This window comes from Aythya marila, assembly GCF_965140915.1.
Source record: "Aythya marila genome assembly, chromosome: 16".
Lineage (NCBI taxonomy): Eukaryota > Metazoa > Chordata > Aves > Anseriformes > Anatidae > Aythya > Aythya marila.
Genome location: NC_139057.1, coordinates 4,012,090 through 4,029,738, shown reverse-complemented (window position 1 = coordinate 4,029,738; position 17,649 = coordinate 4,012,090). Strand labels below are relative to the sequence as shown.

The following is a 17,649-nucleotide window of genomic DNA, read 5'->3' as shown; positions in this document are numbered from 1 at the left end:
TGAATTGGCTTCAAGTAAATGAAAAATAGCACTGGTGGGAATATGAAGGAGGCAGGCAGTGTCTGGGAATTGGGTTTTGTTTACTGTAGGGCTGGTTTTGTTTTGTTTGAATGGGATTTAGATCTTTTTTTAATGTACTCTCAACTCCTCATTGCTACTGGCTGACTGTACAGGTGACAGAATGACTTTCTAAAGGATCCCAATTTCAGTGTGTTGAAATGTATTGTTCCTATTTCTTTTCATCTGGCCATAGAAACAGAAACCGTGTGTAAGCAAGAGCTGCTAAAACTGAATATAAAGCTGGAAAAGGCACTGAAAGCATTTAGGTGGCTCTAGAAATGAAAAGATGGATTTTCTGTACAGTTCTACCAAGCCCACAGTTTTGTTTTGCTTTGTTTTCAATAAATTACTGTGCATGAACAAGGATTGCAGCTTAAAACCTGTTGGAGGCAGTACTGGTTGTGTGAGGGCACAACATGAACTTGAACACGAGGTAGTTAGAAGTTTAATAATGTGTGCCCAAATCCTGTATGGATCATTTGATCGTGGAGGGGGTTGAGCTTTGGAACTCAAAGTGCGGAAATTCAAAATACATTTTTAAATGTAAAATACTTTCATGTGCCTTTTCAAATTTATCTTATTGCTGCTTGAGATAGATTTCTCCTCATTGGCTGCTGCAGAGGTGTTACTGGTTGACTAGCACATGGAGTCACTTCTAACACATATGCAAGAGGTTGGAAATGCCAGGATTTTTGTATTATTCCATATTCAATATAGGATGATTTACTGTATCTAAAGATTACAAGAAGATAAATAAAGAAAGATCTTGTTGTCCTGGTTTCAGTTAGCACAGAATTAATTTTCTTCCTAGTAGCTGGTGGAATGCTGTGTTTTGGCTTAGAATGAGAAGAGTGCTGATAACACCCCGATGCTTTAATTGTTGCAGAGCAGTGCTTATACTAAGCCAAGGACATCTCAGCCTTTGCTCTGTCCTGCCAACGGGCAGGCTGGGGGGTGCAATAAGAGCTGGGAGGGGACAGACCCAGGACAGGTGACCCAAACTAGCCAAAGGGGTATTCCCAACGGCCACTGTGACCCCTACGGTGGATTCTGCAGCCGCTCCAGCTAGGGGGGAGGGAGAGTGATCAAGGAGGGTACAGGGGTGGTGAAGGAGAAAGGGAGAGTGATCAAGTAAGAAAAATTATCTTCCCCTTTCCCCTCCACAGATTGACTCCCTAATGAAAAAAGGCAACAGATACAATTGCTAATAGTTTCCAAAATACAGTTTGCAAAGTACAGAATCGAAGATGTTACTGAGTACAAATACCAGGTTAGAGTCATGGCCAGGTATTTCATCATCTCATAAGCCACTGATACAACACACAGTACCATAATGGTCTGAAACCAGGGCCCGGAGAGGATAAACAACATGACAGAGAGCACATACGGAAAATAACGTGCTATAATACTCAATTTGGAAAACAGGCGCAGCACAGTTGAGATTAAAGCAATCAGCATTATGACAAGTGACTATTAAGCAGGTCTAATACTTATACCAATTTTATTTTAACACACTCTGGTCAGATCTGCCGTTATCTCAACCTTTCGAGCCCCACGTTGGGCGCCAAAAAGACTGTCGTGGTTTAACCCGGCTGGCAGCTAAATACCACGCAGCCGTTCGCTCACCCTCCCCCCTCCCTCTCTGGGACGGGGGAGAGAAATGGAAAGTGAAGCCCGTGAGTTGAGATAAAGACAGTTTAATAAGACAGGAAAATAATAATAATAATAATAATAATAATAATAATAATAATAATAATAATACAATGATGATAATAGTACTACTACTAATAATATGTACAAACAAGTGATGCACAATGCAATTGCTCACCACCCGCTGACCGATGCCCAGCCTAACCCCGAGCAGTCCGGCCCCCTCCCCCCGGCTAGCCACCCCTATATATTGTTTAGCATGACGTCAGATGGTATGGAATACCCCTTTGGCTAGTTTGGGTCACCTGTCCTGGGTCTGTCCCCTCCCAGCTCTTACTGCACCCCCCAGCCTGCCCGTTGGCAGGACAGAGCAAAGGCTGAGATGTCCTTGGCTTAGTATAAGCACTGCTCTGCAACAATTAAAGCATCGGGGTGTTATCAGCACTCTTCTCATTCTAAGCCAAAACACAGCATTCCACCAGCTACTAGGAAGAAAATTAATTCTGTGCTAACTGAAACCAGGACACTTGTTTAATGTAATTACAAATGGTAAATTGTTATGGTAATTTATTATTATTCCAGTAAGGCAAATATTAGAATTCATAGCTCAGAGATCATAAATAATCCTCAGAAAATTGGTTGTGATGTTTAACATTGACCTGAGATATGGAAAATGGGTAAAATTGCAGCAGTACTGCAAGAAAGTAACATAAAGAAAATGCTAAATCATGCTAAACATTTTCAGCAGCTGATACATGTTGGGCAGTTCATTAATTCTGCTAACTCATTCATTGTTTTTGTTTTTCACTCTGTGAACCCTTAAAGAGTAATCAATGCTTTATGAAGGGTGTGGATACGCACACTTTTTATACACATTTGTATACCAACCAACATACATCCATTTATTTCCAACGCTTTTCTGTATCAAAGCATTTTCTTAAACTGTACACTCTTAAACGTGATCACTAGGGATATGTTTATTAGTCTCTGAAGTAGCTTTTTGAATAGCCGTTTTTACCTTTTACCAGTAAAGTTGGGTTTTCCCACAGTACTATGAATATTAAATAAAGACACTAAGAGTTTATTAGTGTAATATTTTTATAGGGATGTGGTTGAAAATGTAACCCATAAAATTAGTAATGACAGGTTGAAAATTATACATTATTTCTATCAGGTTTTACAGCTATCATTGTTTCTTGTTTTTGCATTGCTTTTCTTGTACAGGAGAAGAAGGGCTCTGAGTATTTTATTAACTGCAAAGCAAATCTAGTGCTTTGTATGATAATATTGGATTAACTGTAAGCAGGAGTGCGACAGAAATAGCACTCAGGACTTATATGTTTCATTGCTTGTAAGTGGAATGGCTCAAATTAGGTTTTGTTTCCACAAAACACTGAAACAGCAACATTTCCAAGTTCTTTCACAGTGCTTGAAAAGCCTGCTGTACCTGTATGTATTTGTTCTTTTAGTACAAGGGAAACAGGATCCTTTTGTCTTCCTCTCAGCATTAGCCTTTTGTACATAAAATATTTTGGTCCCAGAATTCCACCAAGCATTTATGTTTCTCCGTAGAACTCTGCTTTATTGAACAATTTCAGTAATAAGCTGTGTAACATTTCTTAATTTTTTAACCCAGTGCTAATTTGAAAATTTGCTTTTTGAAGTGTCTGTAAAAGTCCGTTTTCCCATTTAAAATTTTTCTCTCTTACATTTGGTTAGCCTATGTATGGGTGATTGAGGCAGTGCAGTCTAACAGTTTGAATAAGAAACTGTGAGCCTGAATTTCAGGATTCAGCTCCCAGCTTTGCTGTGGGTTCCAGTGTGGCCAGCGGGAATTCTCTTCACTGCAGTTTGTTCCCACTGATGTAAAAGAATTTCCTCACAGAATCATAGAGGGGTTGTGTGAGCATAAGGAAATATGCCTCGAAAATGTGTCCCTGTAAAAGTTTGCACTACGTACTTATTTTCTCAAATTAAACTTTCCAGTGAGGCACAGCGCTCTTTGTTTAGCATTAGCACTTAACGGAGAAATCCGTTTGGAAGCATGCAGTGGGCTCACAGGGTGCTGAGGAACACGCAGGTATTTTTGCTTAACTGAGTGGTTTCATGCCTGTTCGTAGACAACAGGTTCCTGTCCACTAAGAAGTTCTGTTCTTGTTTGTTTTGTTTTTATTTTTGATGTGGTGACACACCGGCGAATGCTGACCAGGGCTACTGCCAGCCCCATGCAGGTGATGAGGGCTGGTGTGTGAGAGCATTGAGCTGGGAGTGCCAGGGCAGGAAAAGAAGCCATTTGCTAGACATCGCATAAAAGGGATGTTTTTGTACATGCTCAGGACTCTGCAGTTCACCCCAACATCCCAAATTTCCAGAGGTCGTAGTTAAGCCATCCCCATATTAGAGGTGTTTGTGAGGGTGGACTTGGCGGTGCAGGTTCATCACAAGCACACCAGGCGTACGGGAAGCTGCTCAAGAGACACGACCTGAGGGAGAGAGAGGATCCTACTATAAATAGGGGTATGTATTTGCTGCTTTGAAGTTCATCAGGAACAAAACAACTTTGCAGTGCTAATACTTGAAACCATGGTGAAAACAGAGTCCTGGAGGGACCCGTATCCTGAACCATGGGCTTATGGCATGCCAGGGGGTATATCCTAATAAATAAGTGTTATCCTTCTAGCTCTTGCAGCACTGTGCAGCTTGCCAGAGGGGGCACTTTTTAATGGACTAGGAGAAGTTAAAGGAGAATCCAGAAGGATAAGGCTTAAAGTGAATTCTTTGGTTTATACCATTTATAGTCTTATTAAATTCAATGTATTTCTCAGACATTTGGAGGGCAAGGCGGTTCAGTGTATTCGTACATCTTTCAAGATCCTCACTTGATCATTTGACTCTGTCCAGCTAGCTTAACAAGCTAAATAATAAAAGGGAACAATGCAAAACTTGTTGAATTTTTTTTTACCCTGTGTCTTTTTTGAAGAAAGATACCATTTTTTTCCTTAGATGCCCAGCAGTTTGCTGCAGACTCCTGCAGTTTCTCTGCCCATCACTCAATACCTATTTCAGCATATCAAATTGTTGTATTTCCTCCTTTCATAGAGAAGCAATTAAAAATGATGAGGGTAAAGGGTTAAACCTAAAAGCCTGCTAATGAGGGTGCCTTCTTGGTTTTCTTTTCATCAGGCATTTGATGCTGTTTTCAGCATAAGCTTTCGATAAGCATCACTGAACATTTTTCCAGAGTATATTAAAAAAAGTTGTTTTTTTTTTTTTTTTTTTTTTACCGTCCTGTAAAAATGATAGATGTGTGGCTCTGCTGTTTATCTGAAATCCTAATTACTGATGCTCCAGCTTTTGAATGTTAAATTCATGCAGTGTTCTTTAGACTTCAAACTGGTCAAAGAAAGATAGATTTGTGTCCACAGAGAGACCTAAGTCTGGTAAACAGAGCCAATGTTTGTTTATTTATTAAATTATTTTAAAGTCAAGAGTTGCATCAACTTCAAATTGCATAGATTTACAGCTTTCTAAATGAATTTAAAAAAATGATTTTCTGCCATTGAATGAAATTTTAGTTTCTGTCTTGATGAGAGCATAGAGTAGAGGTGAGGTGGAATTTGAAAATATGGAAGACACCTCCTTTCCTTGAGTTATGGTATTTAGTACAGAACAACGTGTTTTTTTCCAAATGTATACACAAATATTTGAAAAAAATATTAAATATATATATATGTGATTCTATATGTATATCCATAGAAAAATACATATGTGTGTGTGTATATACATATAAAAACTGTTTCCTAGTAGTCATGTAACATTCCAAAGAATCATTTTCACAGGGAAACAAGGAGGATGAGCATAGGATTACTAATGGCAGTCCTTGCGACCATGTTGTGAAAATGTGAGCAGTTCATCTTTACTGCATCTGTGCTGTGTACAAATGGTGCCTAGAGCAATAGCAGCAGCGGTACCTAACAGCAGCTCAACGTGGTGGTCCCTAATATTCAGGCCCTGATGAGTTTCTGAATTGTCTTCGCTCTGTGGTTGAAGTGATCTGCAAAGTTAAGCTCTCTTATTAGTAGTGGCTGTAGGAGAACATTTGCATTGAGATTTGTTTGTGGACGTCCCCCACAGCTGCCTTGCCTCAAACTGAGGGAAAGCAGAGGGCTTAGTTGGAAGGATGATTAGCAATTTTTGAGGCATTGATTGTACTCCCTTACACAAGACAATGAATGACTGTGGGTTTTGCAGTATGTTCTGGGAGTGAGGCAGGGTCTTTACTGGTGGAATAGTGGAAGTTTCTATTTGAATTTAGTACTGAGTTTTGTACATCACCTGACAGTCACAGGGATTCAGCAGTTAATTAAAGATTTCAGGTGCTACTAATGTACAGTGGGGTTTTCTGAGAGCCATATCTAGTTTTCATTGTTGTGAGAGATGCTTTGGAGTTCAGTGGTGGTGTCCTTGGAGCCACCGAAGGTGCGTTCACCCATGGCCACAGTGGTTGCAGGGCCTCAGCAGTGAGAATAGGAGCACCCACAGGGGTGCGGCAGGGGATCAGCCTAGGCTTTCTGCACTGATTTATTAAAGCATTTTTTTCTGACATGCAATCGTGTATCATCTAATTGAGAACATAAATTGCTGCCTGTCATGGTGCATCGATTAGTCAAAAACTTGTCACAAAAGCGTCGGTGCATTTCATCACGGAGAGGTTGAATTGCAGCAGTGTCGAGTTCCTACCTGGCTTTTGTAGTAGCAGCGAGGCCTAGGACAGCACTGTGGGACATGCCACGTCACCTGGCCTGGTTTTAAAACACTTCCGTACTGCCACATATGTCCCCAGAGTCCCTCCATGCAGCTTGTGGGGTGCCACTTGGGTGAGCCAGGGCCTATTTGCTGCCTTCCAAGCCATCGTGTGAGGTGCAGTCCCCAGCAGTGACTAAGTGTTATAGAATTCCTATGTCCCTGAAAGCTTCCTGTGCTTGCAGCTCCTAAAGCCTCTTCAGAGGAGCTGGCTGTGTCTGATTTATTGCCGAGCATTCATCTACCTGTGCTACCTGGGAAGAGCAATGTGGAGCAGACATGTTGCTTGTTTAAAAAATTAAACTTAATTTCTCTCAGGATTTTCTCTGTCTCTAGTCAAGTTTGTTTTAAACTAATGGAAGTAATTAGCAAGGCACAGAGGGACTTTGTCTAAGAGGTAGCCATTTTTAGATAATGGAGCATAAAAGTCGACACAGTGACATATGACACCAGAGCAGCATATTGGAGCAATGCGCTGTGTCTTAAGCAGATGTTTAAGTACTTTGAGTCCTGAAATCACTACATACATGTATAGGAAGGGATTTATTTTATTTTTTTCTCTCAGACTACTAGTACACTGTGGGGCTTTCTTTTAATCTCAATAAAATCAAAGTAAGCTCTGAATTGTTTTTAATGTGCAGTCATTATCACTCCTTTCTCTCTTCTTCAAATGTCTTTTCTTATATGATATGTTGGTACTTCAGGAGGTATAGATAGAAGTCGCTTTTTTGCACTGCCATTATATAGCAGAAGAGTGCAATAATACACCAATTGATGTACCTTCTTTCTAATAATGCTGATGGCATAGAGCTGAAAATAAATAACGCATTAGCAGCGAAGCACTCAGTGTGTTCGCACATATTTGTTATAGCTGTGAATGCAAGGGAGATTTTCAGAAGTTCTTGATAGATGAAGCACAGCAGGGTGGTCTCGAGGGGTGGTGAGACCTTCCCTGCTGGTATCAGCCACCTTGTGGGTCTCCGAGGCCGTCACAGCTGCTCCAGGTGTCCAGTGCTGGTTCTTGCAGCTGCCAGTGACTCTGTGTGTGACCTCATTCAGTGCTTTCATGAGTTGCTATATTTCAGGCTAGTCTAAACTAAATGAAGGCAATGGACAGGCTTGTTGGCTATGTTTTTACTGTTAGAGTGAGTACCGGCACAGGTCTGAGCACTGGCCTGGGATTGTCCCTATGGTCAAGTCAATGATAGCACAGCAGAGTTTTGGAGTTAATGTGGTCCATGCGTTATTCTCAGTCAATCATTTAGAAGTAAAAGAGATAAGAAGTTTTGATCTAATGGAGATGAGCCGTTGTGTGCTAGTTGACCTCAAGGCAGAGCACTGACTTGAGTGGACTGGTAGTCATTGGCACCAGTTGGGCTTGGCCCATGAATTTCATGGCATGTGAAAATTCGAGAGGCGCCTGAGCTCCAGCTCTGGCAATGCTGAAGTTTGAAGCCTCAGCACGGAGTCATAAATCTTTTTAAAGTTTTGCTTCAAGTTGTATACATGAACTTTGAAGTTTGAGATGATTTTTAGCTGCTCTGGGAACCATGGAAGTGTAAGCTTTCATGGTTTTTTTGTGTCTTCTTTCTTTATTGAGCTTGGTGGAAGTCTTACCTTCATAAGACAGAGATCCTCCACTCCAGATTGCTGAATCTTCAGTCTTCTATCTGCACCTTGCTCTGACACTCACTGACTGAAAGCAAGATGCCAAGAGATTCAAACTGTGGTCAAAGTGGCAATTAAGTTATATCCTGTCCCTTACAACAATGGGGGCCAATGTTTCATTCAGACTGTGAGTAATGCAGGAGATGCTGCTTCCTATTACACCAAAAACCATTTGTTATGCTTCTGGAGATAGAAAGCAGAGATAACTGGTCAAATGTCTGGACTAAAGCATTTCAGATGAGATAGACATGGAGGTTATTTATTGCAGGCTGAATGACAGTGAAAGATAAAGACAGGCAGTTTTGATTTCCAAAACAAAACTAAGGGACTTTTGTTTTCCTTGGCTTTCCAGAATCTAGAGCTGTAGTCTATAATGATGAAATTGCTTAAAAGCATTACCCACACTTTTTTTATATACTAGGTAACATTAGCCATCTTCTTTTTTGTAAATCAGTGTGTGACAGTTACTTTGTGCTGAATAATTTACTATTATATATATATTATATGCTATAATATATATATATTTACACACATAAAGAAGTACTAATGTGGCTTAAATAAATACAGAGCCTGAAAAAGCCTTTGTAGATGTATGGTTATGGCATGATCACAGCACCCCAGTTATGGAAAGAAGTTCCACCACGATCTGCTCCTCTCACTTCTCTATGGCATGGTGGTACTGGGGGCTTTTCAGTTAGCAGTTTCCTTGCTCCTTTTTCTTTCCCCTTTGGCATCCCCTGGGTGTTTTCCTTTAAATCCAGATTAGTCCCTGATTCAGCTCAAAGCAGCACTGCACAAGCAGTCAGCTATGGTACAGGGAGAAAGAGATGGCTGGGGTCAAACTGGCCCCAGGAGCTCCTCTAGCCTGGATTGCCTCTGCATCCCTTCTCCCACCACAGCCAGTCTAAGCAGGACTCATCTTACCTTGCTTTTCTTCTGCAAAGTGCCTGCCAAGGCAACATCAAACCTGGGCTAGATGGTATTCCTTATCTTGGAGCATTGCTGCAAAGCTCTCGGAAATTGCAGCATTACAGAGCTCATGTAACAGGACTAGCTAGGAAGCTGTATATCCATTCACACTCACTTGAGATATTTTTACGGGTACAATATGTTTTCTTTCACCACATGTGTGTTCCACCCCGTGGATTACTTGAATGGCAGAAAGTGTTTTGTTTCCTATGTGATTAGCTGCAGGTTCAATTTCTATCAGATTTGTCAATTTTGTCATACAATAGTTTGTTTTTTTTCCAGCCTAATGTATGTGACATGCTTCATAATGCCAATAAAAACAGTTTTCAAACTAGACTGTAAATGAATTTGACCAAAAAACGCCAAAAATAAAAATACCAGCCATTGGGGAGCTTGGATCTGACAGTGTAAGCTTTTAAATGACGAGTTGTGGTTTGTGAAGCAAAGTTTTACAGTTCCTCTTTGCTGTAGCTGCAGTGTGTGGAGTGGTCAGCCAGGGTGGGATGGGAGCTCTGGTTGTGGGTACCTGCTTCCAGCAGTGAATGCGCTCCCCAAAATGGTTTTAGTTTTTCTTCATGTAATTTTTTTTTGCCTCTATATTTCTGATAATGGAATTGTTCTGGGCTTTTAAATTTCAGTTAAGAATGTGCAAATAGGCTATCTGGTAAGTAGGTTATTGAAGGGTTAGGGAAATGGAGAACATTTCGTGCAAAAAAATACCCACAGTGTGGGTAATAGACTCCAGTCGAATTTAAAAGATAATGGCAACAAGGGAGAAATCCACTTGTAGAAATGGGGAACAGCTGTGTTTGAGATCTAATGAAACTGTATCAAATACTTTAAAAATGGCTTACAACTTCTTCCCCTGGGAATGGAGATAAAGCACAAGAGCTCTCCTGAAAGGTCGAAGAAACAGTTAAATCATTTCCTTGATGGTTATTAGAGATATAGAAGACATCAGTGAAAATTAAATGTCTGAAACTTGTATTTGATTGCTTTTCTTATCACGCCAATCTCACACGTTTCTTCCATCTCTTGCTCTCTGTTCTAGTAAAATTTAATAACTGTGCCGGTAACAAGGGAGTTCGGTATGAAACCAACAGCTTGGACTTCAAGGTGAGAGCAGATGGGACCATGTATGCTGTCCACCAGGTGCAAATGCCCTCAAAGCAGCTGATCCTGATGGTGACCGCCTGGGATCCCCAGACCCTGGGCAGATGGGAGGCGATCATCAGGTTTCTGGTGGGAGAGAAGTTGCAACACAATGGACACAAGGTAAGATATTTTCAGAACTTGTTTTCCTATTTCATTCTTCGTTTGCCTCTGTTCCTTAAGCCTTTAAAAGTCACGTGCAGCATAGGATTGTTTGTGTCATCTGGTCTGTGCTTCCAGGGCATGTGTCCAGGTAGAAAATGGCACAAGCAGCAGCAAATTTCATGCAAATATTCTTTGATCCTCCCTGATGTAAATGATTTTACGTTGCCAGTGGGGAAGCGTTCTCTAAGCTCATACTTTTGTATATTTAAATAACCACTTGGATCTGTTATATACTGCAGGTATATGCTATTATATACCTTGTGTTTGCTTCTCATTGCTAATACTCTACCTCAACTTGAAATAAAACCTGCAGACAGAAGGTGCCTCTCTCTCTCCAGAGGCCAAGTCAACCATAATCTTGAAAAACAAGGTTAAATTCAGATTTCTATGTGACAGTGTAGTCCTGGAGTCATGCACTGTCTGCTTCTGCTGCGCTGCAGACATCTCCCCAGCTTTCACAGTGCCTCATTGCTCTCCACGAGCACTCTGCATGGTCCTGCAGCTACTCAGGGGTGATGCGTGCACCCAGGCAGGGCTTCCAGATGGACATCTGGGCTTGTTTTCTTCCAGAGCAGCAAGGACAGGGAGCATTGCTGCTGCCTGCTAAGGGACATTTGCTCACAGGCTGTGAGCACCAGCAGGGCAGCGACACACAACGTGGCACCGCAGTGGCAAACATCCCCTCTGCTCAGTGCCAGAGTTCTCCCTTCTCCACAGCTGGAGTCAACACCAGCTCCAAAGCCCGCACCATTCTGTGTTTCAGACAGGAGTTTATCAGTGCTTGCTTGCTTGCTTAGTTTCATACACATAGCTCAAAAGCAGGAAGGATCTGTCCCTGCCCAGCAATCCGACAGCAATATTGCTTCACTTAAATACAGCCGTGGGCTGCACGGTGGCAATGAAATCAGGGACTGCTCCACAAAAACACATTTCTTCTGCTCTGCTCCTTGCATAGCTGTCTCTGGCCTACCTCTTCCATATTATCTTCAGCAGCAGTTCTCCTTCATTTTCAATGTTAGTCTGGGCTGAAGATCATGTGTGACACTGAGTAAACATGGTTATGCTGTCTGCTGCCTGTTAAAAAAAAAAAAAAAAAAACTTTGATGGATGGGCAGTTATGCTTAAACTGCTTAAACACATTGTTATAGTTGGGGTTACCTTTAGCATAAATTTGGCAGGAAATTAGCTGAGGAGCCTGATTTATTGCTGGATCTTGAAGACCTTGCAGAGCAAGGGTGAAGGTGGATGTCACCTGGGAACGGACAGGCAGAGCCACTTGACTGTGGCTGTAGACTGGATTAATGCACGGTGGTGGCTGTCAAATAGCAAGACTGGCCTCTCCTCTCCTCTCCTCTTTGCTGTAACACTTGGGCAGAGAGGGCAGAGGAGGGGAAAGAATGAGAGAGGTTTTTTGTGTCTTATTGTAAGAATGCTGCAACGTGACAGTTTGCAACATTTGGGAAATTTTTTATCACGTGTGAGACAAGATGGAAAAGACTTGGAGAGGCTTAAATCTATTAGTCACCCGGTGGGCTGACCCCTGAGGTTTTGCATGGCTTAGAGTCATATAAATACATTTCTGCTGCTCTTCAGTAAAAGTCTGGCTTGTGCAAGATAGAGCTAAGCCCTGTATATTATGTCAGCTGTATTTGCTGTTTTCTAACCAAAGAAATACTGCTTCCCTCTAAAAGTAATTAAATATTGAAGGCACAAAGTAAGGTGTCTTATAGACTGCTTTAAATTTCTTCTTGTAGCAGAAAGAAAACTGAGTAAGTACACATTTCTGCTTTAGTAAAATATTTGGTTCAACACTCATCTAATGTTAATATAAGCTGAACTCTGGTTCAAAATAGAGAGCGTTAAGCTTTTTAAAATTCATATCCCTCCTTTCTAAAAGCCTTATTAGTGTGTAGTTTGAGGCTGAAAAAATATAGAAAACAAGACTAATGACAAGGTCACAAGGAGTTTTATAGTGGGTTCCTATAGCAGGCATTTGACTTCTATTTTATTTAAATGCTTGTGCTTTTTTGCCAACAAAATAATCCTTTGTTTACTAAAGAAATAAATATGATTATGAGTTTATTTCAAAAATAATAGTGTTTATGCTAAAAACAAAACAAAACAACAATATCCAGTATAATATGTTTCAGGCCGTGACCCTAATATACTACATTTCATGGCTTTTACTAGAAACAGAATTCACATTTGTTTTTGTAAGGTATAATATGACTCAAGCATAACTACATCATTGTTTTAAAGACTTTTCACACTGTTGTGGTATATTAAGGGTATGGGGATGGCAAATGCAAGAGAGAAAGGAGGAGGTAACATGAGAGAGGGAGAGAGACCAACTCTTTGTTCTAGTGCGTGCATCCGTTTCCATTTTACTTGGTAAATATGTGACTGATTTTGTGAAAATGCTAAACAGCTCCCAGACATTAAAAATAATTGGCATGAAATCTGCCTTACTGCACCTAGTGATCTCTGTTTGCTGGCACCTACAGCACAAACAAGTCCTTCTGGCTCGCTCGCCCAGCATCTGTGTTTCAGGGTGTTTCTCCGTGACTGGTGGCCCTCAGCTGGGGCAGCTTCACTGCACCAGGAAATCTTGCTGCCCCTCTTCTCCTTCCTGAATCATCATTAAAAGGCCAAATCTGAATTTAGTTTATGGTTTTCTATGGATTAAAGCTTCAAGAATATATGATCATCACACCTTGAAAGGCCCTTGTTATACATTTGGCTTCTTGTGGAGGTTAGTACAGAGTAAAATGGTTAGTACGGAGCGAATGCTATAGGAGAGTTAATGTTGTTGAGGTAGTAGCCAAGGTTGCAGGGGGCCAGAAGCGAGGTCTCTGGTCTACTGAAAACTCAGTTTGTCCTGAAGGACCAAGCCTTGTCTTCCATAGCCTGCCTGCAAAAAGCAGCCTACTTCCCAGGAGGGCTCAGATGAGAAGACCCTCATGAACGCGATCCTTTGTGTTTGTGGTCCTTTATTATCTCTGTATCTAAGAAAGGAAATTCACGTAGCAGGTTTGGAGAGCTTTGCTGGTGGCCAGCATGTCCTCAGGGTGAGTAGCAAATCAGTTCAGGGTAGCTTCTGTCAGGATAGGCATCCCCTGGGGTGCTTTCATTGCAAAATCAGTGTTTGTGCCTGTGCCTCAGATTCCACAGCTGTGCAGCTATTCTGGGTGCAAGCTGGCATTTTGATGGCAAGTGACCCAATACAGTGACAGCTTCCCCTGCTTCTTAATGTTGGCGTAATAAATGTGCTAATTGCATTGAATAACTGAATAACCTGGGCAAATCTGCAAATTTTCTCTGGCAACTGCTTTAAAAAAATAAAATAAAATCCAATGACTACAGTAAAGTTTAATGCTAATAGGATGAAATCATGGCAAAGAAGGTAAATATTTAAAAACACATTTTATGATACATGAAGCATACATTTTTCCTTCCTCCCCAGAAAGCATTTGAAGGTAAACTTTTTGGTTAATACAAGTGGTGTTAGTAAGTCTAAGAACTTTTTTTGTTCAGTCTTGCAGGAAACCTGATAGCAATTCAATTAGAAAATGCAAATGAGGTCACATATTTCCCACAGGAGTGCCGAATTACCCCAGAGGAAACTGAGTGATATTCTAGCATAACAATAAATACTTAAGATAAAGTTTCTTACACTGTTCTTGTCTGGCTGCCTGTTGTTCCAATTGAAAGTATCAGTCAGACCTGTGGGTATAATTTGGAATAAAGAAGCAAAAGAAAGAATAGAAAAAAAGTTGTTTATGAAATAATATTAAGTCCTTGTAGCTTGTGTCAGCATTTATGAAAGATAAACTTGAGTGGGATAATTCTCCAGAAGAAAACCCAGTAAAGCCAGACCTTACTTATCTGGAATTAGCAGTGCAATGTCTTCGTTCTGAGAGCATGCTGTTATGTATAACAATTGGATATTGATTTAACCACAAGTCCACAGATGAAGATTATGTCTGTGAACAGTGACATTGCTGAAGACTTCAGTCTTCAGAGTGCCCTCTGCTTCTTATTTGCAGAAACTCGAGTCTTCCGAAGTGCATGAATGCATGTATAGCCCTTCGTGCTCCACTTACCACACTATCCCCATGTCCATACAGTCCAAGCTCCTTGTCATTCCTTGCTGCTCCATATCCTTCACTCCCAGTGCTGCTTTGTCTCGTCTGAAGTTCTGGCCCACTCTTTCATTTTGAGCTTTATTTTTCTATGGTTGCATGCATCTAAAAATGAGAAGTCATTTCTGGCATTTTTTTCTTCTTTAGTTTATCCTGTTTCTCTGTTGTTCTCTATGAATTAAAATTGGGATCACAGAAATGCAGCATAGAAAGGAATTTATAGCAAAAGAGCTTGGATATCCAGGATAAATTCAGGACATGTAGGATGACAGTCATCTTTGCTGCTAGTGATTTACTTAAGAAAAAAAAAAAAAAAAAAGTTTTCTTTGATTTTCTTTTCTTTGTTTGTGTAAACCTAAATTTCTCATTGTCTTAGCTTCTCAAATTCTGAGCATGGAAATATGTAAATTTTTGTTAAATCTGTTAACTGTAATTTTCACTGTTAAATCACTGGAAATCGTGCAATTAAAATCTTGCAAATATGTGGATATGCAGCTAGTGTTTAAAACATTGAGAAATATTGTCAAAAAACAATCCTTGCTTAAGCCTAGCTTGTGTTTTATTATGTCTCATCTTATTTGGGGCTTCTTTCATTACTGAGGTAGGAATCCACATCCATACAATATGAATGTGAAAAGCTGATTCTTACAGCCAGCTTTTTTGATTTAAAGCCTTTAAATAATCATCTCTGGCATTTTACCTAGCTGAGATTTTAAATTCCAATACAGCCTTTTATTGCTGATCACAAATACAAAGGTCTCCAGGCAAGGAAAGGCTTATTCAGCACCGATCATGTTTATGACCTCAGTTATTGTGCTAGCCAGGATGCTCTGCACAGGGCCTGGGAGCAATGAAGACGTATCCTTCCCTTGATGGAAGAAAATGACATCTTGAGCAGGAGTTGTGCTTCCATTGCTCCCGTTTACCCTGACACTTTCCAAGTGGGTGTGCTTGGAAGGAGCAGGGGGGAAAGCTGCCTCAATTATTTCCCTTCCCTCCTTCCCCTGTATCGGGATGAGGTATGATACATGGCATCAAGGGGATGGAGTTTATGGCAAGCTGTGTTATCCCTAGAGAGGGGATGAAGAAAAAGGACTGTATTTCTCATCCTGCCTTTTTATAGCCCTATTTATGCATGTTTTCAGGACCAGCTCATTATGCTGTCCAATGGATGCCCCAAGACTGCCCTGTTTGACCACTTCTGGGGGTAAATTAATACATTAGTATCATATAGCTGTTACCAGTGAAACTGATCATGGTAATTGTGGAAGTCTGCTGGAGACACATCAGGTGAGCCTGTCTGACTTCATGCTTAAGTGAATTTGAACATCTAGCATTTACTCGTCGCGTGAGCAGAAAGTGCTGTTTGTGACAGCATGTGAACTTTCTTGACCTGATTTTCAGGTGTGTTCAATCACATTGCCTTGCACTGAAACCAAGATAAGATATGACATACAGGTGCTCATTGCCTTGGAAAATCAGCCCACTATGTGAACTTTCTGAGCACTGCACTCACTGCATTTAGTTCTTAAATAGTCAGCATCTTACCAAGGGTCAGGCTCAAAGCCATACTAGAAAGATCATCCTGAAGTGAAATTCACTCCAGATCTGTCTTCCTTCAGACAAAAAGAAGTCGTAAGGATCGAACTACCTACACAGAAATAAGTCTTTGCTGATAAAACAAAGCCCTCGGACTGCTGCGTACTGCCTGCCTGTGATGTACGCCGTGCCCTCGCGAGATCAAAGCGCTTGACCTCTGGTTTCACATTCTTTGTTGTTAACTGCTTGAGTCTGACTGCTGCTTCAAAAAAACATTTTGGACTGAATCTCCTAAAAAAAACTCTTTGCTGTTGTGGTGATCCATGTTGCATGTAAACACAAGTTTGAGTAAAAGACAAAAATGCCTTCATGCAGCCACATCCTTTAGAGAAAAAAAAATAATAAATAAACAAACAAACAAACAAACAAATAAATAAATAAATAAATAAAAGCCTTCGTCAGGGGCCCTGAGAGTCCATCTTTCTTTTCTTCTGCCCAGCGAGACAGTATCACTGTTACAAGCTCAGGGTGAGGAAGAGCTTTGGATCCTCCCAGCCTCTGGAGGTCAGGTCCTTGCTGGTTGGATGCTGGTAGTGCAGCGGCTGCATGCTCTGCCTCCTTGGCATCACCAGCTGAAGGAGCAAGGAGCAGCAGGCAGCCCCGAGTGTCCAGCATAGCCGGGTGGGTCAAGCAGGCTGTCGGTACCACCAGGTAGCAGTGGGATTTCAAATACTCTCTCCGTCCAGCAAAGCATTTAAACACTCACTTAAATTTCAGCATGCAAATGGGGATAAATTGAATGTGTTCATGTGTTCAAATTTAAGCATATGCTTAGGTGCACTCCAGTACTGGGGAATAAAAGAAGAACAGCCTTTCCTCAAGAGCCTCTTGAAATAACCAAAGGATAACTTGAAAGGGCAAACTCGCATGCTAGCACTGGGGAGAAGTACCAGAATGAATTACTTTGCTTTGTGCTAAAGGAGCAGTGGTGCTTGTGATCTCTTAAATCTCTTGTGATCTTTTTACTTGCAAACATTATGAAGAGAAGGAATATTGTTACATTTAATTCGTTATGATTATTTTAATTCATGTAGCTTTTGAACCTCGTGGCTTTAGAAAAATAAAAAGAGATTAAGTAATGTTTCACAGGATTGTTAAGGGGTAGATTTTCTCCTGCTTCTTTCTGTGATGAAGTGCAGTTGTAATGGGCTGAGTTCTAGAAGCAACAGAAATGCTTTTTGGAGCAATTTTGAAAATGTTGCCCATAAAATTACTCATTAGAAGTTTTATTGGGGTAGAAGAAGAGGCTTTCCAGCCCAGATATTTCATGCATTTTTCTCGATGAGATACTTGCAGAATGAGAGAGCTAATATCAAGCTACAGTAGTGTGTCGGTTTAGGGTTTTTTTTGTGTGTTTTTTTGTACTTTATAATATATGACAAGATCCACCACCTTTATTCCTGTCCTATAGATATCAAAGCAGGTAACATGTAGAAGAGCA

The 17,649-nt window shown here is 40.8% G+C and overlaps 1 protein-coding gene across 1 annotated transcript in view; it reads left to right on the top strand.

The window, feature by feature from the left end:
• The window catches only part of CDH4 (cadherin 4), a 457,614-nt gene that overhangs the window by 267,756 nt on the left and 172,209 nt on the right, over positions 1–17,649 (top strand). Inside the window, exon 3 of the mRNA XM_082773208.1 lies at positions 10,202–10,425. Coding sequence (XP_082629334.1) covers positions 10,202–10,425 — 224 coding nt within the window. The remainder of the gene's footprint in view (positions 1–10,201; positions 10,426–17,649) is intronic.